Source organism: Bos grunniens, chromosome 16, assembly GCF_055505025.1.
Source record: "Bos grunniens cultivar Pamir isolate PY7600 chromosome 16, Bosgru_T2T1.0, whole genome shotgun sequence".
Taxonomy (NCBI): domain Eukaryota; kingdom Metazoa; phylum Chordata; class Mammalia; order Artiodactyla; family Bovidae; genus Bos; species Bos grunniens.
The window spans coordinates 5,057,947-5,083,725 of NC_141180.1; the positions used below are offsets into that span (position 1 = coordinate 5,057,947).

Here is a 25,779-nt window from a genome sequence, read left to right on the forward strand (position 1 = left end):
CAGACTTTATTTTGGGGGGTCCACAATCACTGCAGATGGTGACTGCAGCCTTGAAATTAAAAGATGCTTGCTCTTTGGAGAAAAAGCTATGAGCAACCTAGACAGCATATTATAAAGAAGAGACTTACTTTGCCAACAAAGGTCCATCTAGTCAAGGCTATGGTTTTTCCAGTGGTCATGTATGGATGTGAGAGTTGGACAATAAAGAAACCTGAGCACCAAAGAACTGATGCTTTTGAACTGTGGTGTTGGAGAAGACTCCTGAGAGTCCCTTGGACTGCAAGGGGATCCAACCAGTCCATCCTAAAGGAAATCAGTCCTGAATATTCATTGGAAGGACTGATGCTGAAGCTGAAACTCCAATCCTTTGGCCATCTGATGGGAAGAACTGACTCATTGGAAAAGACCCTGATGCTGGGAAAGATTGAAGGCAGGAGGAGAAGAGGACGACAGAGGATGAGATGGTTGGATGGCATCACGGACTCAATGGACATGAGTTTGAGTAAATTCTGGGTGATGCACAGGGAGGCCTGGCGTGCTGCAGTCCATGGGGTGGCAAAGAATCGGACCTGACTTAGCGACTGAACAGCAACAATCACTCTCAGACTGGGTTCCTGGGGAAGCAGGCTCTGAGGTGGAAATCAGGAGCAAGAGGATTTGGGGGAGGACTCTTAGAATCCATACCTGTGGCAGGGAAAAGGGGGAAGCAGACACGAGAAGCTGAGCTGTGCTGAAGTTGTCACCGGTGGCATCACCTAGCTCCTCGGGGAGCTGTGTAAACGAGGGACTCTTTAGATTTGTCCTGCGCTGGAGTGAGGGGGGACTTTAGAGCTCCCGCTGACTGGTCATTGGTGCAGGCACCCTGGGGAGAAGCTGTGACTTTGGGAGGAAAGGCACTTCACCTGAGGCAACCCCCTTGGGGAGCTGACAACCGAGAGTTCTCAGCGGCTGAGAGGTCCGTCTTTTTTCTGAAAGCAATCTGGGTGGTTCCTCACAGCTCTGACTGTAAGAGTCAACTGCTTACGTAATATTTCTACCTGACTGCTCCACAAACACCTTAGGGGCAACATTTCTGAGACCCACATCTTCATGCTAACCCCTCACATATCTTCTCCTGCCATCTTCACGTCACACTTAGATGGTTTGCTTGGTCCAGACAGGCCCACAGAGCCCTGCTTCAGCGCTTTCTGTCCAGCACACAGCATCATGGTGTGTGCCCAGTGCTTGGCTCTGTGTGTGCCATTCCTGCTACTTGGAATATCTTCCTAGTTTTGTAAGCCTCAGACTTAACTTTTTCCAGGAAGTGTCCTACAGCTCAGTTATACCAAAAAAGTTAACTACTCCTCCCACAACGCCACTCCTTTAAATGCTCCATTGCTCTCCTGTTCACACTTTTGTTTCTTTAGCATTAGAAGTTTACAAAATGGCAGCTGATAAGCCACACTGCTCACAAAATTTTTGGCGCCCCCCCCCCCACCCCCGGGGGGACAGGGAAGCCTGGTACGCTGCAGTCCATAGGGTCACAAAGGTTTGGACACGACTTAGCAACTAATCAACAACAAATAAAGATCAATAGATTTCCCAATTATCAAATCAGAGGACATAGCAATACTGGATACAATATCCCCACATGACTATTATCCATCTTAATCGAACCTTCTGTTTCCTGGGATAAAGCAAGGTCAATATTGTTCATAAATAGAACAATTGCTGAATTAATTGGAAAAGGTTAATACCTTTTTTAACTTATGAAACTTTATGTACTATTGCTAAATTGCTTTTTAAATGCAGAAACCCACATTTAAAAATAAACTGCTAGGAAGTAAATCAGGGAGATAGGAAGCTACCCAGGTGAGCAGTTCCCCTCAAATACCCCTGGAACTCTGCCATCCATTCACTTGTTATGTCTGAATTAATGACAAATAATACAAGTTTAACTCTTGTACTAAATTAAGTATTTTTTCTTTTGTGAGTTCCTTGAAATAATGAGCTAAATTTTATTCATCTCTGAATCCTGCATTAGCTGTGACACAGCCCGTGATATCAATATCATTCTTAATGGATTAATTGATGAATTAATTGGAAAGGATTAATACTTTCCTATTGATATTGTTGAGAAGGTGCCCTGGAGAAGGAAATAATAACCCACTCCAGTATTCTTGCCTGGAAAATCCCATGGACAGAGGAGCCTGGCGGCCAACAGTCCGTGGGGTCACAAAAGAGTCGGACACAACTTAGAGACTTAACAACCACAACAACAAACCAGGTGTGTTTTAGAACTATCCTTCCTCGAGGCCATATTCATTATTTCCATTCATCTCCAAGAGTAGTTTTTCAGAGTGGATCTTATAAAATTGAAATTTGACTGAAATATATATGGTTCAACATCAAATGAATCTGTGTTTAGTCCACAAAGTTAAGTCCAACCACAGCTTCATTCCTTCATACTGAAAAGTGACCATGTGGTGTTTCAGGACTCCAATAGATCCTAGTGTTACTGACACAGTATCTTTTGGTGTGTGACCTGCCTATCTTGTAGGTCTCATTGACCTCAGGTTTTCTAATCTGCAAGATTCCAATAATGACCTGATCTAGAAAATAACTAAAAGTGTGTAATATAAAAATAGCAAGTGTTCTTTTCGTAACTGTGTTCTGTGGGCAACATCTGAACAGGTGGATGGTTCACTAACTCACAATTTGATTACTAACCTTGTTGTTAATAATACAGTTAATTTTAAAAGTTCTTTATCCTTCGAAAGTCTGAAGGGTAGTCTCATCTGCATTTGATAACGTAAATCCTCTAACATAATGTATAGTTTCTCAGCTCTAGTGAGGTTGGTTCTTTTGTACTGACATAAATATTGAACTAAAAGTAACAGAAAACACTAATATTAACAAAGATTACAAAGACAAATGTGAATTCCTGAACATATATTGAGGACAGTATAGCCCAGTGAATGGGCTTTAGGAACCAGAAATATTTTGATGTGTACATCGATTTTTTAACAGATGGAAGACATTCAGCAAAGATGAAGTCACACGGCAAGTCAACCAAACTAGAAATAAAACAATATATCTGGCTTTTATTTATAGAAAATATCCTGGGTAAACAGTTTAGAGTCAAATCTTCATGCAAGTAAAAACTTAGAGGTTTTTATCCAACAGTTTTCTTCTAACAATTATGCTTTATAGAACACTTTATAGTGTGTCAAATGCTGTTCATCTTATGCCATTCATTTTTATGTCCTTAAGGGTTCTTGATAAGACAACATCCTTGATAAGAATGAAAAAAGAGAAAAAGGGGAAGGAGTTGAAATAAGCATCATTTCTGGTCAAGTATTTATTACAATCTTAACCATTCACTATTTCATACAATTGGTCCTTGTTTTAATGAGATACTGATAAAAGCAAGTAACCATCCTTGATAAATTATACCACCAATTTCTTTTTAAAAACTCAATGTCATTAACTACACTAACACCATTTTCTGCAATTTTTCCAAGTTGCATATTCTTTTTTGTCTTAGAAATGGGAAATGCAAGATGTAATGAAATGTTTAACTAGCACATAAATTTTTCAACTCTGATTTTCACTGCAATAAAAAATAAAAAAAAGTTTTACACCTATGTGTCTTGTGAATGCTTCTTATGTAGTTCATATAGCTCATTATAATCACTAGAAGAGTACCACATGTACTTGGCCATTAAGTAATTTTAAAATATTCTTAGTTATAGAGTATAATTCCCATTTTACAATGTATCTTCAAAGGGGGCAATATTCTGACCTGATAAAATTAATTCTATTATTTTATTGCATTATTTTAACATTTTTTTCTGAAAAAAAAAAAAAAAAGAATGGGATTGTTTTCCATTGATCAAGTAGTAGAAAATATATTTTAAAATTGCTATGTAACAGCACTTCAGAAAAAACTTCCAAATTCTTATATAGAAATGTATTCCTGAAAATAAATGTCACAGACTCATCATTGTTATTAACATGCTTTCCCTCAGGAGAAAGTTCATCCGGCTGTGCTTCCCATCACTGTTGCTTATACATGCACTTCTATGGAAAATGGTAGAAAATGTGATTTCTCTTATTTCAGAACATATAGGTTAATTTTTCCACATTTAGATGTGACTCATATAAATTGATATATTTATCCAATTGCCAAAGAGTCACAAGTACCAAATCGCAAATGGGACTTTGATCTTAGACCACCCAGAAAGCTTGTTGAATTAGTTAATGCTTCTTGAAGTTTGCTTGCTTTAAAAAAATATAAACATTTTCCCCCTCTAAATGACCATAAAGTAGGAGTGTTGCAGAATCTAATATGTCTGAAATTTATAGCATAATGAATCTCATGAATAACAATCTGAATAGAAAAAAAAAATAGTTGGAAGCACAAACTCCTTCTTACCTTTCTCTTTGAACACATCTTGGGTAATTTAATTGTCCTCTGTCACACTGCACTCGGGATTCAGATACAGGATCCGGAAACCCAGCTATATAAGTATCTCCCTTACAAAGAAATTCAACATACTCGCCATGGAAAATATATGGTCTATTGTCAAAATTCCATTTCAGAAGTAAATTATTATTTTCCATTGTATCAAAAGATAATGTGCAAGGCTCTGGAAAAAAAACAAAAACTATCTTGATGCCTTTCAGTATTAGCCATTGTATTGTTTTCTCATAACGACCTTAGAATTCCCAGGCATTAGAGCAGTAAGTAAGTTAGTTGGAACTAATACTCAAGTTAGAAAATATGTTTAAAGCTCACAGAAAGCTGTCTGTTATTTATCTCTGTTGCCTTGAATTTGGAAAAAGGGTACATCCTACCAGTTACTGAGTTTTATGCCATTAAGGTTTTCAAAGACAGCAAAAAAAGATGTTTTTAGAAAATATTGATCAGTAGTAATAGTCATTGAAATAGTTTTTTTTCCTTTTTCTTCTTCAGAAAATGCAAATAAAACATCCATGGGACAAACCAGTGATTGCTGGACAGATAGTATTTTATGGAAAGGTAGAAACAAGCTGGACTCCTGACACTGACTCAATCCAAGAAAGTGGAAGAGAGGAAATAATAAAGACAAAAATACAAATTAATTAAACAGCAACATATGAAGAAAGTATCAAAAAAATGAAGATATTGGCTCTTGAAAGGACTAATAAAATTTATAGAGCTGTAGCAAGATATGACAAGAAAGAGATACATCTTCATAGCAGTAATAACAAGACACATCACTAAAGCACTAAAAAGAGTGTAAAAGGATGTTATGAACATTATGTCAACATATTTGATAATTTAGGTATAGTGGACAAATACAAACCACTTCCTACTGAAACTGAGAGAAGAGATAATAACCTGGTATTTATTAAATAAACTGAAGCTGTCATTGAAATCTTTCCTCAAAAAAATCCTCAAGGCTCAGGTGATATCTCTGATAAATTCTTAAAATTATTAGGAAAGAAATAGTATCACTCAGACAAAATCCAGAGAATTGATGAGGGAATACTTTTCAGCTTGTATGAGGTTAGCAGAAACTAACCCAAAACAAAAATAACAAACATAATCTCTCACATGACAAAGATACATTAATCATAAGTAGAATATTAGCAAATAAAATTCAGCAGTATATAAAAAGCATAATTCATCACAATCATGTCAGATTTGTTACAGAAATGCAAACATGCTTTAACCTTCAAAAAGAAGCAATGTAATTCCAGGGGGAAAAGAGCAAAGATAATAATCATATGATTATTTCTACAGATACAGCTAAATTAAACACACTGAGGTTTTTCTAAACTCTTAACAAAATAGAAATAGGTGGTTTCTGTATCTTTGATTTTTATAAGTATTTGTAACACTGTAGTTAAAGAAGAATACTAGAATTCAGTATTAGCCATTGTATTGTTTTCTCATAACGACCTTAGAATTCCCAGGCATTAGAGCAGTAAGTAAGTTAGTTGGAACTAATACTCAAGTTAGAAAATATGTTTAAAGCTCACAGAAAGCTGTCTGTTATTTATCTCTGTTGCCTTGAATTTGGAAAAAGGGTACATCCTACCAGTTACTGAGTTTTATGCCATTAAGGTTTTCAAAGACAGCAAAAAAAGATGTTTTTAGAAAATATTGATCAGTAGTAATAGTCATTGAAATAGTTTTTTTTCCTTTTTCTTCTTCAGAAAATGCAAATAAAACATCCATGGGACAAACCAGTGATTGCTGGACAGATAGTATTTTATGGAAAGGTAGAAACAAGCTGGACTCCTGACACTGACTCAATCCAAGAAAGTGGAAGAGAGGAAATAATAAAGACAAAAATACAAATTAATTAAACAGCAACATATGAAGAAAGTATCAAAAAAATGAAGATATTGGCTCTTGAAAGGACTAATAAAATTTATAGAGCTGTAGCAAGATATGACAAGAAAGAGATACATCTTCATAGCAGTAATAACAAGACACATCACTAAAGCACTAAAAAGAGTGTAAAAGGATGTTATGAACATTATGTCAACATATTTGATAATTTAGGTATAGTGGACAAATACAAACCACTTCCTACTGAAACTGAGAGAAGAGATAATAACCTGGTATTTATTAAATAAACTGAAGCTGTCATTGAAATCTTTCCTCAAAAAAATCCTCAAGGCTCAGGTGATATCTCTGATAAATTCTTAAAATTATTAGGAAAGAAATAGTATCACTCAGACAAAATCCAGAGAATTGATGAGGGAATACTTTTCAGCTTGTATGAGGTTAGCAGAAACTAACCCAAAACAAAAATAACAAACATAATCTCTCACATGACAAAGATACATTAATCATAAGTAGAATATTAGCAAATAAAATTCAGCAGTATATAAAAAGCATAATTCATCACAATCATGTCAGATTTGTTACAGAAATGCAAACATGCTTTAACCTTCAAAAAGAAGCAATGTAATTCCAGGGGGAAAAGAGCAAAGATAATAATCATATGATTATTTCTACAGATACAGCTAAATTAAACACACTGAGGTTTTTCTAAACTCTTAACAAAATAGAAATAGGTGGTTTCTGTATCTTTGATTTTTATAAGTATTTGTAACACTGTAGTTAAAGAAGAATACTAGAAGATTTACTTATAAGATTGGAATACAAGGATACACACCACTTCTTCTATTCAGCCTTGTACAAAAGTCCAAGACAGTGAAATAATAAGAGAATAAAAAAAGTCAGATATAAACACAAAGAAATTTTTCTTTTTATTTAAAAATATGTTATTTTACGCCTCCTGAGAATCTTGGGAAATACTGTCGCTTCCATAGGATGCCTTGCCAACGAGGCATGACCGTGTTTCACCTTTTAGATCGAGGAGGCCATTCCTATATGTGTTCCTGCTGTCCGCATTTCCCTACGAGCACCAATAACACGATGCCCGCCGTTAGCCTGGTCACACATACCGCATGGCTTATACACCCTGTAGGTCCTACTAACCCCGTACCTGATGCACGGTTTGTACTTAAAAAGCCCGTGTTAGGAGGGCTGGACTCCCGTTACTGATGATCTAGAGGATCACCTGGGGCTTCTCAGGTGGCACCAGTGGTAGAGAATCTGCCTGCCAGTGCAAGAGACGCAAGAGACACAGGTTCGATTCCTGGGTCGGGAAGATCCCTTGGAGTAGAAAATGGCAACCCATTCTGGTTTTCTTGCCTGGACAATCTCATGGACAGGGGGGCCTGCAAGGCTACAGTCCATGGGCTGCAGAGAGTTGGACACAACTGAGTGAATAAGCACACACAATAACCAGATCTAGAGCAAAGAGTAGAAACCAGTAAATAAACAGGCACACTAATAAAATAAAACAAATGCAAACTTAAGTGTTATATTAGTGTTCAGTTCAGTCGCTCAGCTGTGTCCGACTCTTTGCGACCCCATGAACCGCAGCACGCCAGGCCTCCCTGTCCATCACCAATTGCTAAAGTCTACCCAAACCCATATCCATTGAGTTGGTGATGCCATCCAACCATCTCATCCTATATTGGTGTTATATCAACTCAAAGAGAAGAGAATGTGGAAAGTCTGGCTCAATTTGAACAAATAGAGACACATGTAGCACTACATACCCAAACATGAAGGTGGTGTAGTCCACACCCCCTCCAAGCAATAGGACTCCCTAGCCCCTTGGAGGAAATGGTGCTCGAAACATATGTATTCCACCGAAGAACCGTTTTCATAGGTGTTGAGTGTTGAACTCTTAATAACTCCGTTTTTAATAGCTGGGGGAGATGCACACATTCGTTTAGATTCTGCAAAAATAATTATTAAAGTCCACAATGAATTGCTACAGTAGGTGGCCAGTGCTTTCATAGCTGCTATAGAAATAAAACAAGATATTTCATGTTAAAGCATTTTTAAGACAACTCTCAAGTAATTTTTAAATATCAAAAGCATTTTCTGCCGTCACGTCATACATAAAATTTATGATTGCAATTAGAATCTCATAGCATTAAATACGCATTTAAAACTAGCCAAGTATAACAATCATGATTTTACTTTTCCCCTTTCTGTCTTCCAAAAGTGAAAGCGTGTAAGATCTGTCTTGAAGCCATGTTTCTGAATGCATTCTCTTCCTTTTTTCCTTATTAAAAGTGACAGTCCCCTGTCTAAGGAGTCCACAAATTCTCTCCCTCTACTTCAAGTTCTCTTCTGAGACAATGCTCTCTGGCTCACCCTGAGGTGAGCTTTACAAGCTTACTGGCTGCCCACAAGAAAGTGATCCATCCTCTGAAAGTCTGGTGACATTTTCAAAATCTCTTGATTTCTCCTTTTATAAAATTGACTTATGAAGTTAAAAGATGTCCTCACGTCATCCTATTTAAGGGTATGTGCTGACTGGTAACTGATCAGCTCATTCCCAGTTTTATAGATTTGATAATGAGGGTGGTAGGTGTTATCCTCTGAACCATATTGATCACCTGTGATATTGGTCACCTAGGAAAATGTCAGGAAGCACTGTTTGTTTGCTTTCTTGGCTGCAGCATGCAGAACTTTCCTGGTCCAGGGATCGGAAACTGAGGCCCCTGCAGTGAAATGAATGCAGCCTTCACCTCTGGACCATCAGGGAAGTCAGGAAGCACTGTTGTTTACCTTTTCTAACACACGAAGGATATTTCACTTCTCCTCTATCACACTGCACAGATAATTCAGAGGGTGGGGTTGATGGAGACAACTCATATCCCTGCTTACATACAAAATCAATTAAATCTCCATGTAAGATCTTTCCCTCATAATTCCACTTCATCTCCACGTTATTTCTGCGCATGTCACCCACGTTAACAGTACACGGCTCTGTAAAACAAAAACTGTTTTAAATTCTTTTCTCATCTTACAAGTATGAGAATGATACATTTTTACAATAAAATTATGATAGGCATCAAAAGCAGTATTTTATATTTACCACTTTGTATTATTAAAGCTCTTCACATAGACAATAAAATATATATTACATTACTATCAAGTGAATTTATATATTTCATATAACCTCTGACATTCTAGGAATCAGCAAACTAAAATGGACTGGAATGGGTGAATTTAACTCAGATGACCATTATATCTACTACTGTGGGCAGGAATCCCTTAGAAGAAATGGAGTAGCCATCATGGTCAACAAAAGAGTCCGAAATGCAATACTTGGATGCAATCTCAAAAACGACAGAATGGTCTCTGTTCATTTCCAAGGCAAACCATTCAATATCACGGTAATCCAAGCCTATGCCCCAACCAGTAACGCTGAAGAAGCTGAGGTTGAATGGTTCTCTGAAGATCTACAAGACCTTGTAGAACTAACACCCAAAAAAGTTGTCCATTTCATTATAGGGGACTGGAATGCAAAAGGAGGAAGTCAAGAAACACTTGGGGTAACAGGCAAATTTGGCCTTGGAGTACAGAATGAAGCAGGGCAAAGGCTAATAGAGTTTTGCCAAGAGAACGCACTGGTCATAACAAACACTCTCTTCCAACAACACAAGAGAAGACTCTACACATGGACATCACCAGATGGTCAACAGCAAAATCAGATTGATTATATTCTTTGCAGCCAAAGATGGAGAAGCTCTATACAGTCAGCAAAAACAAGACCAGGAGCTGACTGTGGCTCAGATCATGAACTCCTTATTGCCTAAATTGAAGAAAGTGGGGAAAACCACTAGATTATTTAGGTATGACCTAAATCAAATCCCTTATGATTATACAGTGGAAGTGAGAAATAGATTTAAGGGACTAGATCTGATAGACAGAGTGCCTGATGAACTATAGACGGAGCTTCGTGACATTGTACAGGAGACAGGGATCAAGACCATCCCCATGGAAAAGAAATGCAAAAAAGCAAAATGTCTGTCTGAGGAGGCCTTACAAATAGCTGTGAAAAAAAGATAAGTGAAAAGCAAAGGAGAAATGGAAAGATACAAGCATCTGAATGCAGAGTTCCAAAGAATAGCAAGGAGAGATAAGAAAGCCTTCCTCAGCAATCAATGCAAAGAAATAGAGGAAAACAACAGAATGGGGAGGACTAGAGATCTCGTCAAGAAAATTAGAGATACCAAGGGAACATTTCATGCAAAGATGGGCTCGATAAAGGACAGAAATGGTATGGACCTAACAGAAGCAAGCAGAAGATATTAAGAAGAAGTGGCAAGAATACACAGAAGAACTGTACAAATAAGATATTCATGATCCAGATAATCACAATGGTGTGATCACTCACCTAGAGCCAGACATCCTGGAATGTGAAGTCAAGTGGGCCTTAGGAAGCATCACTACAAATAAAGCTAGTGGAGGTGATGGAATTCCAGTTGAGCTATTTCAAGTACTGGAAGATGATGCTGTGAAAGTGCTGCATTCAATATGCCAGCACATTTGGAAAACTCAGCAGTGGCCACAGGACTGGGAAAGGTCAGTTTTCATTCCAATCCCAAAGAAAGGCAATGCCAAAGAACACTCAAACTACCGCACAATTGAACTCATCTCACATGCTAGTAAAGTAATGCCCAAAATTCTCCAAGCTAGGCTTCAGCAATATTTGAACCGTGAACTTCCAGATGTTCAAGCTGGTTTTAGAAAAGGCAGAGGAACCAGAGATCAAATTGCCAACATCTGCTGGATCATGGAAAAAGCAAGAGAGTTCCAGAAAAACATCTATTTCTGCTTTATTGACTATGCCAAAGCCTTTGACTGTGTGGATCACAATAAGCTGTGGAAAATTCTGAAAGAGATGGGAATACCAGACCACCTGACCTGCCTCTTGAGAAACCTGTATGCAGGTCAGGAAGCAACAGTTAGAACTGGACATGGAACTATAGACTGGTTCCAAATTGTGAAAGGAGTTCGTCAAGGCTGTATATTGTCACCCTGCTTATTTAACTTCTATGCAGAGTACATCATGAGAAACGCTGGGCTGGAAGAAGCACACACTGGAATCAAGATTGCTGAGAGAAATATCAATAACCTCAGATATGCAGATGACACCACTCTTATGGCAGAAAGTGAAGAGGAACTCAAAAGCCTCTTGATGAAAGTGAAAGAGGAGAGTGAAAAAGTTGGCTTAAAGCTCAACATTCAGAAAACAAAGATCATGGCATCCGGTCCCATCACTTCATGGCAAATAGATGGGGAAACAGTGTCAGACTTTATTTTTTGGGGCTCCAAAATCACTGCAGATGGTGACTGCAGCCATGAAATTAAAAGACACTTACTCCTTAGAAGAAAAGTTATGACCAACCTAGATAGCATATTCAAAAGCAGAGATATTACTTTGCCAACAAAGGTCCATCTAATCAAGGCTATGGTTTTTCCAATGGTCATGTATGGATGTGAGAGTTGGACTATAAAGAAAGTTGAGTGCCGAAGAATTGATGCTTTTGAACTGTGGTGTTGGAGAAGACTCTTGAGAATCCCTTAGACTGCAAGGAGATCCAACCAGTCCATCCTAAAGGAGATCAGTCCTGGGTGTTCATTGGAAGGAATGATGCTAAAGCTGAAACTCCAGTACTTTGGTCACCTCATGCGAAGAATTGACTAATTGGAAAAGACCCTGATGCTGGGAGGGATTGGGGGCAGGAGGAGAAGGGGACGACAGAGGATGAGATGGCTGGATGGCATCACTGACTCGATGGACATGAGTTTGAGTGAACTCCAGGAGTTGGTGATTGACCGGGAGGCCTGGCATGCTGTGATTCATGGGGTCACAAAGAGTCGGACATGACTGAGCGACTAAACTGAACTGAAATGATACCATAAATTAAAACCACTTAATTTGAAACATTAAAAATATTGTTTAGGACCAGCAACCCTTAGATTCGTCATGATTTCCTTTCTATAAAATAAAAACCTTCAAACAGAAAATGTACTTATTGTGTTATATTTATGGGACACCTGTCACTTGATATTCATCAGCAAATAAAACAAAGCTCCTTGACTTCATGGAGATTGCCTTCCAACTGGGAGAAATGCAATACGGTAAACAATAAATATACTAAATATATGGATCTTGTTTGTCCATCTTTAAAAGACGTATATAAGTGAAGTAGAAGAATGCAGAGTGGAGGGGAGGGGCTGTCACAGAGCTGGAGGAAGGGAGGTTACGCTTCTAGGTAAGGTGGTTGGGACAGGCTTGTGTGTGCATGCGCACTAAGTCGCTTTAGTCGTGTCTGACTCTTCGTGATCCCATGGACTGTAGCCTGCCGAGCTCCTCTGTCCATGGGATTCTCCAGACAAGGATACTGGAGTGGGCTGCCATCTCCTCCTCCAGGGGATCTTCTCGATCCAGGGATTGAACCCACATCTCTTATGTCTCCTATACTGGCAGGGGGGTTCTTTACCTCTAGTGCCACCTGGGAAGCCCTGTGGCGACTATAGCTAACAATATTATTTGGTACACTTAAAAGATGCCAAGAGAGAATCTTAAATGCTCTCATCATGACAACAGCCCCCTAAATTACTCGAGGTAAAGGATATGTAAGCCAGCTTTGTCGTGGTAATAATTTCATGGTGTGTTTGTGTATAGAATCATCACACAGTGCACCTTAAATCTATACTATATATCAATTGCATCTCAATAAAGCAGGAGAAAAATCTGTTTTAATTCAAAGTGTTCTCTATCTTACCTAAGCAAACAGGTGGTGATGACCATCTTCCTTGCTCACAATGAGATATTTTTGCTCCTCTCAATAAGTAATATTCATTGCATCTATATTCCACAGAGGATCCTGTTGGGTAGCTTGCCAATAATTCACCAATAATAGCCCCGTTTATTACATCAGGTGGAGGATTACAATTCTCAGTATTTTCTAAGAAAAGAGGTTACTTTTAGATTAACATGAACTTATAATAACATAATGGCATAATACAGTTGCCCAGACAATAGTCCTTCAATGTTTGTACTATGTAATTTAGGACAATTGATTCCTGAATTCATCAGAAATTAGAGAAATATCATTCAGCTACATATTATTAAAATTTACTAAGCAAGACAATACAGCAAATGTTTTGCTGAAGAGCAAGTATGGGTCTTTTTTACTTTTCTGGCTTACAAAGGAATCATGCTATAGATATTCTTAAGATGTGTGGAAAGGTAAAGAGTGTTCTTTAACCTAGAGATTATGGTCGGTTCTAAAACTGTCGTTTGTCATTACCCTGTTTTATTTTTCCCTTCTCCTCCCTCTTCATCTCAGATCTCAGTTAACCCATGGATGACAAGCTCCATTTTTCTATCACTAAGAGTCTTGCTCTTACTCTTCTAATTTCTCTAGCATCTTTAGCAGCTTTTCTCTTATGCAATAGTTATCCTTGGTAAATATGTGGAGGTCTCTCCAGGACCTGGCCAAGAAATGAGGATGACGGGAAGGGTGGCCTCCCGGAGTTGTAACCTGGTCATGTCCTTGAGTTAAATGAAAGGCCAGGTTTATGGCTCAGAGGGTGGGGGAGTCAGAATGGCCAGATGCAAAAATATTAGAATCAGGACATTCAAAAATTGTTTGCTTTCCTATTCTTTATACTGGATTAAAAATATGAATCTACAGACAGCTTCATATGCTTCAGAAAAATGGCAGAGTAGGTGCTGTATCTGTGCGTTTCAAACTCTTCTAAGCAACGGACTATTGCTATAAGCGTGTGGATTAAACAAAGAGAATGAAAATGCTAGGCTTAGCTCTGGATATGACACGCAGCACACATACCGACACACTCAGGGGGAAGGGTCCATCTCCCACGGTTGCACCTTATTTCTCCTGGTCCACGGAGGTGATAGCCCCTCTCACACACGTAGGCCACCTTATCCCCGCTGTGATAAACCTCAGAGGACGGGGTTGCCATGCCATGCTCCACCGACGGCGGGGCCTCACATGTCATCCTTTGCTTGTCCTCTGAAAGGAGACAATTGAGAGAGAAGAGACCATTTAGCTCTACACGCAGGTTTCTCGTCAGGGAAAGCTTAGTCGAGGTGCTGCTAACCAACGCATCTGGGAGGCTCCGTCCATTTCCCGTTTTCACAGCGTATCTCTTCTGCTCCCTGCATGGCGAAGTTAAGTGCACACTCTATACGAACTGTTTCTCCGTGCCGGTAGGTGGTTGAGTATGTTTGAAGGTTGGAGTTCAGAGGCAGAGGGGGAGGAGGACACCGATTTCTTCTTCCTTATGGAAAAACATCAGGGTGTTTAGTCGTATAGCCACCAGAAATAATAGTCAAGATCTCACAAGCACATTGGCTGTGCCAAGGACCCTAAGAAGTCTGGCAGGCAGACTGGGGTCACCCCCTGGGTTCCCACATCCTGACAGTCACTTCCTCGAGTCATGCCCTCCCCAGGAGCAGGAACTGGGTCTTGCTTCTAAGCGATGACCACAGCGGAGATGATGTGATGATGTGACTGTGTTCAACACAGCCACAAGGATGGAGGTGTGATCACGCACACACGCTCATGCAGCACAGTGTGGGAGGCCCTTGGTCCCAAGAGACTCTGTGCCCTACTGATCTGGAGGAGAAGCTGGCCTGTCTGTGAGCTTCCAAAGAGGGAGGAGGACCACAGGGCAGGGGGCACAGGGCTGCCTCTAGGGGGCAGCCAGCAGGCACTAAGACCCTCGGCTCAGTAGCCGCCAAGCTCCGAAACCTGCCGCAAATCACAGAAAGCTTGAGTGCAAGGTTCTTCCCCTGTCCAGCCTCAGATGACACTGCGGCTTGCCTATTGCTTCATCAGACGTGGACACACAGCTATGGCTGACCCACACTTGTATGTGGTCTTAAGCTGTTACTCAGTCGCTTAATCATGTCTGACTCTTTGGGACTCCATGGACTGTAGCCCACCAGGCTCCTCTGTCCTTGGGAATTCCCAGGCAAGAATACTGGAGTGGGTTGCCATTTACATCTCCAGGGTTTAAGCTGTTAAGTTCATGCAATAGAACACAAAAAAAAGAGCCAGAATTTTACGTTCATCATCTCCTTTAATCTTAAAGTAATTTTGTTAAGTAGGGACTATTTCATCTCCCATATTATAGACAGAGGAACTCAAACTTAAGAAGTAAGTAAATTATTAATAAGTGGTGGATCTTGGCATTCCTGAACCTGTGTCTATATGAATTAAAATCTCCTTCTCTTAACTGTTCTAAAATACTGACTATATTCATTTTCCATGACTGCTGGGACAAATTACCACAATGGAGTGGCTTGACATACTACATGTGTAGTCTCTTACAGTTCTGGAAACCCAAGCCCAGAATCGGCTTTCCTGGGCTGGGATCTGGGTGTCGGGAGAGCGGCATTCTTCCAGGGGCTTTAGGGAAGAAATGGCTTGTCTGCCTCTGCAGCGCCTGGGGGCTGCCAGCTAGCCTTGGCTCCTGACTGCTTCCTTTTCCACTCCAACTTTTGCTTCCACTGTCACCTCTTCTACTTGATCCTCTGTAGTCAAATCCCACTCTTCCTCTTATAGCGGTTGCAATTACATAAGCCCACGTGGATAATCCCAGATATTATCCCCATCTCAAGATCCCTAACTCCATGACATCTGCAAATTCCCCATTGTTCCATAAGGGGACATTCACAGGTTCCAGGGAATAGGATATGAGTATCTTTGGGGGATGGGAGGGGCAGGGAGGCGTTACTCAGATTACGACACTGCCCATCTTACATCTAAGGACTATTTACTAGAAAAAAGTAACAGGGACGTTGGCATCTGACCAGTTTTTGGTGCGGGTAGAGGAGTGTGGAATAAGTAATAAGCAGGTAGGCTTGCCATTTATTTTTTTTAATGTTATTTATTTCGGCTGCACTGGGTCTTGGCTGCAGCGGGCAGGATCTTTTCATTGCTGTGGCTCTCAGGCTCGTCCTTGGGGCACCTGAGCGTCTCTCTAACTGTGCTGTGTGGGCTTAGTTGCCTGAGAGCATGTGGGATCTTAGTTCTGAGATCAGGGGTTGAACCCACATCCCCTGCATTGGAAGGCAGATTCTTAACCACTGGATCACCAGGGAAGACCCTGCCATTAAGTTCAGAAATAATATGCTATAGGAAATGTGCTAACAATCTTTCTCTCTACTGTTAGACCAGGGCTGTTAGGCACCACTGCAAAATTTTAGAAAGAATGTTTTTAATAAAAGAAATTAAAATCATTGTTCAGTGCAATTAGAGAACACTGGCCGTTTGGAGCAATCCCACTACACAACCCCTGGTCACTCAGCTTTCATTCTTCCCAGCAACTGTTTCAAAGAGTCACTACTCTCTTCCAAGCTTTCCTTTCCTGCCTTTGTCCTGCCTGTTAGTAATGGCTGTATTTTCTACACTACAGAGAAAACAGAGATTATCAAGCCCTTTATATGTCCCCACCCCTCCCAATCCTCCAACCCCTACCTATCTTTTAAGGCCCAGATCAGACATTATCCACCACCTCTGCACATGTGGTCCCACACCATCAGTCAGAACCTTCAGTGTTTGTTCGAACACCTTATACCTGACTTTATGATACCACTTTTCACACTGTATCAATTACTCTCTTGTATCTCTTTCTTCTGCTAGACCAGAACTTTCTTCATGGAACACTGCAGTGTGATTACATGACTGTTGAATTGCTGTCTCCTAACAATGGCACCCCACTCCAGTACTCTTGCCTGGAAAATCCCATGGACAGAGGAGCCTGGTAGGCTGCAGTCCATGGGGTCGCTAGGAGTTGGACACGACTGAGCGACTTCACTTTCACTTTTCACTTTCATGCATTGGAGAAGGAAATGGCAACCCATTCCATCCCAGGAATGGGGGAGCCTGGTGGGCTGCCGTCTATGGGGTCGCACAGAGTCAGACACGACTGAAGCAACTTAGCAGCAGCAACAGGTAATCATCCCACCTGCCAGAACACAGCCAGTGATACAAATGAAACCATAGATGACCCATGTGAGGGCAGCTCTTACAGCATGACTTCAGTTTTTCTTTTTCACTCTTGGTAACTTTGTGCTGCTTTTTCTGCACTTTGTCCCACTATTTTGAAGTCTGTGTTTTCACATCAGGGAATATATGGCCCAGTAATAAGAAAGTACCTTTACAAGGCTGCCACCTGGCACAATGGATCTAGTTAATTGCCAATAAGAAAAAGGATTCATTACAATAAAAGATTTACAATTTATTACAGATTTTTAACAATATATTTAAAAGCTATATCCACTCTACAGACTAACATAAAAATTAAGCATATTAATTATATACTCAGATTAAATGTATTAAAGATTGCTGAAAATAGCAGTAATTTAAAAGACAATATTTATTTAACAAATAGAAATTAGAAGAGTTCTTACATATCATTAGAGACATTTTTATAGAAATTAAAGCTGATTCAGATATAATATTTTATTTGTGAATGAAATTTTAAAAGTTACCTTCACAGACAGGAGATTCTGGGTACCAACCAAAGTTATAGCACTGAATTAAGTCAGAGCCACTTAGATAATAATTTTTATGACAGAAAAACTGAACTACATCGCCTTCTTCATAGGTTTGCTTTACAGGATGAAAATAACCATTTTCAATTACTCTTAAAGAAGAGCATTTTAATTCTAAAAATTAAAGAACAAATAAAAAACAAAGACGTGTTATTTTTCCTGCTAGAACAAAACCCACTTACTACTTACATGCCACATCTGAATTCGAATTCAGCAACTTTGCTATTATCCACAGCAAAGCTGGTCAATTTATACATTTATTAAATATCAATAAACTCATTTCAAGTATCTGAGCTAAAAGGATTCTTTCTTCTTTGAGAGCTTGAAATGAGGAAAGCCTACTGTCAACATCATTAAAATCAGAAGCAAAAAAAGCAAAATTATGGAAAAAGGAACATAATTAGCCGAACAACTTGCACCCATCTCTGGGAGGGACTTTTTCAGAGTGAAAGCAGCTGTCTTCAAAGGGAGAACATACTGGTACATTGTGGGGTGAGGGCCCATCCGTACGGGTGGCACTCCGCCTCCTCTGTGCTCTTCCCAGAAGCTGTGTGGTACCCAGAGGCACACTCGTATCGTACTCTCTCCTTCACTTTGAATGTTTTCTGTGTTGTGAAATAATTTCCATGATGCAATTCAGGGGCCAAACATGTTTCTAAAAAAAAAAATTAAAGTCATTTGTTTTATGGACTTCATCCCTGAATATAGAATATTAAAAGGAAATCTCAAAAAATTTTCAACTTTTATTTACTTTGAATCTTAACAAACATATGACAGAATCAACTCTCAGCAAAACTGAAAAATAATCCAAGTTTGTCTTTGTCTCTTCAGTCCCTTTTTTCATGCACTCTGTGTCCTAACCCTACTGGTCTTCCATCCTTCAAATCCTACTCTGCAGTATTTGGCCAAAGGCCACAATTCAACAGAAGGCTTGTGCATTAGCAAGTTTTTGATGATGTCCCATCTGCAAGTTTGTGTAATTTAAATAGCTAACACCACACTAACTACATGTATATATATAGATAGATAGATAGATACATCAGTTCAGTTCAGTTCAGTTCAGTCGTTCAATTGTGCCCGACTCTTTGTGACCCCATGGACTGCAGCATCCCAGGCATCCCTGTCCATTACCAACTCCCAGAGGTTACTCAAAGTCATGTTCATTGAGTCAGTGATGCCATCCAACCATCTCATCCTCTGTCATCCCCTTCTCCTCCTGCCTTCAATCTTTCCCAGCATCAGTATCATTTCAAGGGAGTCAGTTCTTCGCATTAGGTGGCCAAAGGATTGGAGTTTCAGCTTCAGCATCAGTCCTTCCAATGAATATTCAGGACTGATTTCCTTTAGAATGTACTGGTTGGATCTCCTTGAAGTCCAAGGGACTCTCAAGAGTCTTCTCCAACACCACAGTTCAAAAGCATCAGTTCTTCGGTGCTCAGGTTTCTTTATTGTCCAACTCTCACATCCATACATGACTACTGGAAAAACCGTAGTTTTGACTAGACGGACCTTTGTTGGCAAAGTGATGTCTCTGCTTTTTAATATGCTGTCTAGGTTGGTCATAGCTTTTCTTCCAAGGAACAAGCGTCTTTTAATTTCGTGACTTGCAGTCACCATCTGCAGTGATTTTCGACCCCCAAAAATAAAGTCAGCCACTGTTTCCACTGTTTCCCCATCTATTTGCCATGACGTGATGGGACCAGATGCCATGATCTTAGTTTTCTGAATGCTGAGCTTTAAGCCAACTTTTTCACTCTCCTCTTTCACTTTCATCAAGAGGCTTTTTAGTTCCTCTTCACTTTCTGCCATAAGGGTGGTGTCATCTGCATATCTGAGGTGATTGATACTTCTCCTGGCAATCTTGATTCCAGCTTATGCTTCATCCAGTCCAGCATTTCTCTCTTTATATATGCATATATATATATATATATACACATATATATATATACACACACATGTATTCAAATGATTGCTTTCAGTTTATCTGATATTGGCTTTCAGAATAAAGTAATGTGCATTATTTCAAATTCTTGTCTAATGAAGGAAATCATTTATATATGTTTCAAAAAGCAGGTTCATTAAGGTTTTTCCTTTTATCTTACATAAATTCTTTTTTTTTTTACTAGCAGAAAGTAGGAATTCCTGGAGTCAGTGTGCTGTGGAAAATGGGGTCCCTTGGATGAAGGAAACACCCAACATTTGAAGGAAACAACATAATAACTTCCCGCATTGGCAGATATACTGGAAAATAAACTGTATTTCAATAAAAACACTTGTCACTATAAGAAAGCACTAAACTGACTAAATTCCCAAGCTCTTGTCTTCAGGTTTTAGGAGATGATTCTTAAACACGTACCATGTTCTTTGCTACAGGTTGGCTGGGGAGACCACCCATCAGCAAGGCATTGAACCACTTCTTCATCCTGCCCTGCCATGGTTTTGTATCCTGATGTGCAACGATAGCGCATGTTCTCTTGTATTTTGTAAGATAATTTTGAATCAAAGATGTAACCATTCTTCAAGTCAGGCTTAGGGCACTTTTCTGTGGGGAGAAAAATATTTCTTTTCTAAATTGATGAAATTAAGCTTTATTTTTCAAAAAGTTGTAAAACTAACAATGCAAAAGTTTAATGTTATTCTTGGAGTTTTAAGGAGAAAAAAAATTCACCTTTTTTGTGAATGTTAAGGAATTCACAATTCCTTGATTTAATTTAATTTTGGAAGTATCTCTTTAAAACCTGATTCAGTTTGATACTGAAATTCTTGGTATGCACTGACTTTGATTTTCACAGTCATCCCCACCCCTACCTCATCTACTTTAGAAAATATATCCAGAGATCTGCTTTTAATTATCATTAATGGGAAATAGAAGGATTTTCTTTTAGGTTTACTTCCTAATACTTTTGAGTCCACTGCATTTGATAATTTTTAACATCATGTAGCTAAAGCACATGCACCTACTCTATGAATCCTTATATAATCCTGCAGACAATTTATTGTGAAAATTGTGTTCATCTATTTTTTCAACCTCTGATTGCCTACGAGCACAGTAAGACTCCTTAGTCAGTCTATGTAGACTGTGACTGAGTCACAGACATGCTACTTCGAGTTCACAGAGCTAATTTTTAGTAAATACTTGGGACAGTGATACATTGAATAGGACATTTATCTTAGCATTGAATGCAGTTCAATCAGTTTTTGAGCATGATTAATGGACCCTTATAATAAACCAATTCAGAAAGGTGAAAGAGATTTGTCCAAGGTTAGTATCGTTTAGGTATGTCATACTTTCTGTGTGGAAGCACTCTATACAGATTATCTCGCTGAAGTTGCGTGATTTCCATTTTATAGATGAGAAAGTCCGGCCCAGAATGTTTAAGCCACTTCCCAGTGGTAGAGCCGGATCCACCAGAGCAGTCTGGCTGCAGAGGGTGTGTCTCAACCCTGACGCTGCAGTACTGACCCTCTTCATCCTCTTCCAGCTCCTACTTCACTGCTCTCACAACATCTCATCTCAGATGTTTAATTTACTTGTATCCTCTAGTTATGAATGAGGTTCATTTATTGCAGTTAATCTATGATCTGTGTTAACACTAAAAAGTGTAATGCTTAAATTGGTGGTCTGTCCACAAGTCATGGAACGGATAATTATCCCACATGGGTATGTTTACTGGACATATCAACCACTATAAATAAACATCTAAATGAAACTGACTCAACCAAAGCCCCTTACTCTGCAAAACAGAGCTTGGGAACTGTGTCAACAGAGAGAGGTCACCGGACCCCCTGGAAACCAGCTGATAATCTCTGGTGTTTCTAGTGTAGCCTGACATGAAATATTGGGTTCTGCCAATCAGATTTCCTTTCCACGAATGTGAACTCAAAAATTCAGAAAAACAGATTGTTCAACGGATATTATGCAAGGAGAAGTCATACAAAGGAGAGGGGAGTCTTGCAAATGATAAAATACTAGAGTAACAACCTTATACTTCCTAAGGCCAGCATCAGATATTTTTCTGGCTCCCGCAAAATTCTCTGTATAAGTCCCTCATTCCCCAAAGTAACTAGATGGTGTGTCTGTTCCTTGCCATGTGATGATAACAATTTAAATAATTGCCCTTATTCTCTTCCTAGAGTATTATTAAGAACAGATAAGGGGGCTTCCCTGGTGGCCTAGCTGTAAAGAATTCAGCTGCCAGTGCAAGAGACATGGGTTTGATTCCTGATCTGGAAAGATCCCACACGCCGAGGAGCAACTAAGCCCATGAGCCACCACTTGAGCTTGTGGTCTAGAGCCCAGGAGCCTCAACAGCTGAGCCCACGTGCCACGACTACGGATGCCTGTGTGCCTAGAGCTCACGCTCTGAAACAAGGGAGGCCCCCTCGATAAGAATGCCACGCACCACAGCTAGAGAGTAGCTCCTACTCACGGCAGCTAGAGAAAGCCCAGGCAGCAAGGAAGACCCCGCACTGCCAAAAATAACACTGCTTTTAGAAAGATAAGGAAGACAACATGTTAGTGAAAAACATGATTTACAGAATTTCAGAATCTGCTTTCATTTTGTAAAAAAGACCGAGGGCCGATAATTTTGTCCTTACCTACCGAAAGGTTCAGACACCTGCCCTCTGGGGCCCCTAGTTTTACCAGCTAAGCTGTTTGTGAGTTATCACGTGAGAGCGGCCCCACCACTGACTTACTGAAGCACCGTGGTTCTGGAGACCAGCCTGCCGCCGTACACGTGGTCCGCGCCTCGCGTTTTCCAGTTGCAGTCGTATAACCAACCAAGCAGGAAAATGACAGATTTTGGTTTATGCTCATTGGAAAGTAATAGCTTTCAAAAATATAGTAATATTGGGCAATCCTCCCATTCTCCACACTAGGAAAACCACAGGGCTTCTCTGAAATGAGTAAAGAATAAGCTGCACACTGAAAAATGCATTTAAAACCATACAATGTGTGACCAAGTGACAATACATTTTAAAATTCAGTGTTTGCAGACACTTTAGCCAGTACTTACTTTCTATTACTTAACGTTTTAAGGTACTTTTGTGACAATACTTTTCAATCAGAATTAATCTGCTAGAAACCCCAACTCTCAATCATCAGAATTAGTCTGAGTAGGCCACTTCCTCAGAGAAGCTCCCCCTAACTCTGTCAAGCAGCATGTTCTAAGAGAAACAGAACACAGCGGACATTTCTTTGTGTGAAAGAAGATTATAACCACACACTAATTACATAATTAGCTAGAATATTGCAATGTCTCACGGTACTGCTAATAGACAATTATATCAGCTGTTTTTTCCCTAATGAGACAGAAAAATAAAAGGAAACTATTCATATAAAATTATCTTATTGTAGAATTAAATGCATCAAATCAGATGAATTCTATTTCATACTTTTAATTGCAAAACCTCTTTTGGCAGAAAATTTGTAGTAAGCTATTCAATGGCACCCCACTCCAGTACTCTTGCCTGGAAAATCCCATGGACGGAGGAGCCTGGTAGGCTGCAGTCCATGGGGTCGCTAAGAGTCAGACACGACTGAGCAACTTCACTTTCCCTTTTCACTTTCATGCATTGGAGAAGGAAATGGCAACCCACTCCAGTGTTCTTGCCTGGAGAATCCCAGGGACGGGGGAGCCTGGTGGGCTGCCGTCTATGGGGTCGCACAGAGTCAGACATGACTGAAACGACTTAGCAGCAGTAGCAGCATTCAACTAAAAGTGGTTATAGATAATCTGTAGGCTATTTTAGTCAACAAATTCCCTCTGGTGTTTTAAAAGAGTCTTATGGACTCTGTGGGAGAGGGAGAGGGTGGGAAGATTTGGGAGAATGACATAGTAACATGTAAAATATCATGTAAGAAACGAGTTGCCAGTCCAGGTTCGATGCATGATACTGGATGCTTGGGGCTAGTGCACTGGGACGACCCAGAGGGATGGTATGGGGAGGGAGGAGGGAGGAGGGTTCAGGATGGGGAACACATGTATACCTGTGGTGGATTCATTTTGATATTTGGCAAAACTAATACAATTATGTAAAGTTTAAAAATAAAATAAAATTAAAAAAAAAAAAAAAAGAGCATTATGGCCGTGGTTTCCTACTCTGTTTATTCCTCTTGCTGGTACTCAGCGACCTGCCTGGTCTCTCATCCCTGCAGCCCAAGAACACCGTGAACCCCTCCTAAAGGGCCCACACTTGTGCACTGCCCGCCTCATTCACACTCACCTCACCACATGAGGCAGTGTGGGCAGGAAGATTTCTAACAGGGAGTCCACAGGTACCGTTTTCTGGACAGTCTCGATTAAGCCCTGCTCTCCTCCATGAGTATTCCTAAACTCCACTTTCATTCTCAGAAGTGTCCTGTTTATTCAATCGTATGGTCCTACTAATTATTTATATTACCTAATGTATTCAATCAAGGGCTTCCCAGGTGATGCAGTGATTAAAAAAAAAAATCCACTTGCCAATGCAGCAGATGCAAGAGATGTGGGTTCAATCCCTGGGTCGGGAAGATCCCCTGAAGGAGGAAATGGCAACCCCCTCTAGTATCTTTCAACCAAAGAATAAATTAGGATAAAAATCAAGGCATCAAGAATCAAAAATCTTGCTGATGATTTGTGGTTTTTCTTTTTCAAATTTCCCACATTAAGCTCTCACTGTAAGGATAGAGAATTAAAATTATACAAGCTTAGCAGTGTTAGGAATGGATTCTAGTCTAAAACTAGAATTAAGGTTAACTTAATTTCAAATGGGGAGAAGGCAATGGCACCCCACTCCAGTACTCTTGCCTGGAAAATCCCATGGATGGAGGAGCCTGGTAGGCTGCAGTCCATGAGATCGCTGAGAGTTGTACACGATTTAGCGACTTACTTTCACTTTTCTCTTCATGCATTGGAGAAGGAAATGGAAACCCACTCCAGAATTCTTGTCTGGAGAATCCCAGGGACGGGGGAGCCTGGTGGACTGCCATCTGTGGGGTCGCACAGAGTCGGACATGACTGAAGCGACTTAGCAGCAGCAGCAGCAACTTCAAATGGTGATACTTTTAGCCTAAAATATCCTTTAAGATATTTATAGCCTGGTCTCTTATGCCCTCAAAACTAGAGATGCTAAAGGTTTTCTTTTTTTTTTGTCTTGTTTTGGATTTCTAAGTTATGTTAGTTTAGGAATAGTTTAGTAGTTTTTCCCAAAGCAAAAAGTTTGTCTAAATATTATTACAACTTATAAGAATCTTTTTTATAATATTGATACATAAAAATGAAAGACTATATTCAAATTTCAAGAGAAGTAATGTTAGAATTTCCATTTATAATTTTGAGAGAATAAAGAATGTTAAAAATTAGTTTTACCTTCTGCATGGAGTTCTCCTGAGATGATTAATATGATAATCAAAGCCAAGCTTTTTGACCTCATCTTCTGTGGTGTGTTTTATAGAGGTTTTCACCATTCAAAAGTACTTAAGGACTCCTCATTAAGTACACAATACTTCTCATGGGAAAAAAGTTAATTATTTACAACATCTAAGTCCCTTTGTAACAACCTTTATAATTGATTTAAAATAGCTTAGGATAATACTAAAAATACCCAACCATGTTAATGGACAGTAGTTTTCATGCCACAGATCAATTAGAACATGATCACCAATAAGGGCAACAGTAAGAAAAGCAAAATAATTAACCCAGGCTGCTTAAAATGCAGGCTAAGTTTTCAACTTTAACTTCCCATTGTAAGTCCATGGAGTAAAGTTCACCGGTCGCCATTGATTTCTTCACCACCATTGATCAATTGATGGGTTGAACTTAGGTCTGTGAGTTAATGA

General features: G+C 39.7%; 1 protein-coding gene across 2 annotated transcripts; it reads right to left on the reverse strand.

The window, feature by feature from the left end:
- Window positions 1-3,057: 3,057 nt before the first annotated feature.
- F13B (coagulation factor XIII B chain) lies at window positions 3,058-25,441 on the reverse strand. 2 transcript variants are annotated; one of them, XM_086343228.1, is made up of 12 exons: window positions 25,310-25,441; window positions 22,656-22,856; window positions 20,314-20,499; window positions 18,436-18,612; window positions 17,895-18,071; window positions 14,495-14,674; window positions 14,221-14,406; window positions 13,150-13,332; window positions 9,137-9,337; window positions 8,113-8,295; window positions 4,418-4,631; window positions 3,058-3,273 (listed from the first exon to the last, which is right to left on the reverse strand). In XM_086343228.1, exons 1-12 carry the CDS (start codon window positions 25,371-25,373, stop codon window positions 3,240-3,242), a joined length of 1,986 nt encoding a protein of 661 aa, XP_086199354.1. In that variant the 5' UTR covers window positions 25,374-25,441; the 3' UTR covers window positions 3,058-3,239. The 2 variants fall into 2 exon arrangements, with proteins under 2 accessions (XP_086199354.1, XP_086199355.1); XM_086343229.1 differs by lacking the exon at window positions 17,895-18,071.
- Window positions 25,442-25,779: the final 338 nt, after the last annotated feature.

Excerpts from the sequence above, each read along its gene's own strand:
- F13B (XM_086343228.1), bottom strand. The coding sequence starts at position 25,373 with ATGAGGTCAAAAAGCTTGGCTTTGATTATCATATTAATCATCTCAGGA. Across the intron at positions 20,500-22,655 it reads TCCAGAACCACGGTGCTTCA|AAAAGTGCCCTAAGCCTGAC; the intron begins GTAAGTCAGTGG and ends TTCTCCCCACAG. Across the intron at positions 13,333-14,220 it reads CCTTCCCCCTGAGTGTGTCG|AAAATACTGAGAATTGTAAT; the intron begins GTATGTGTGCTG and ends CTCTTTTCTTAG.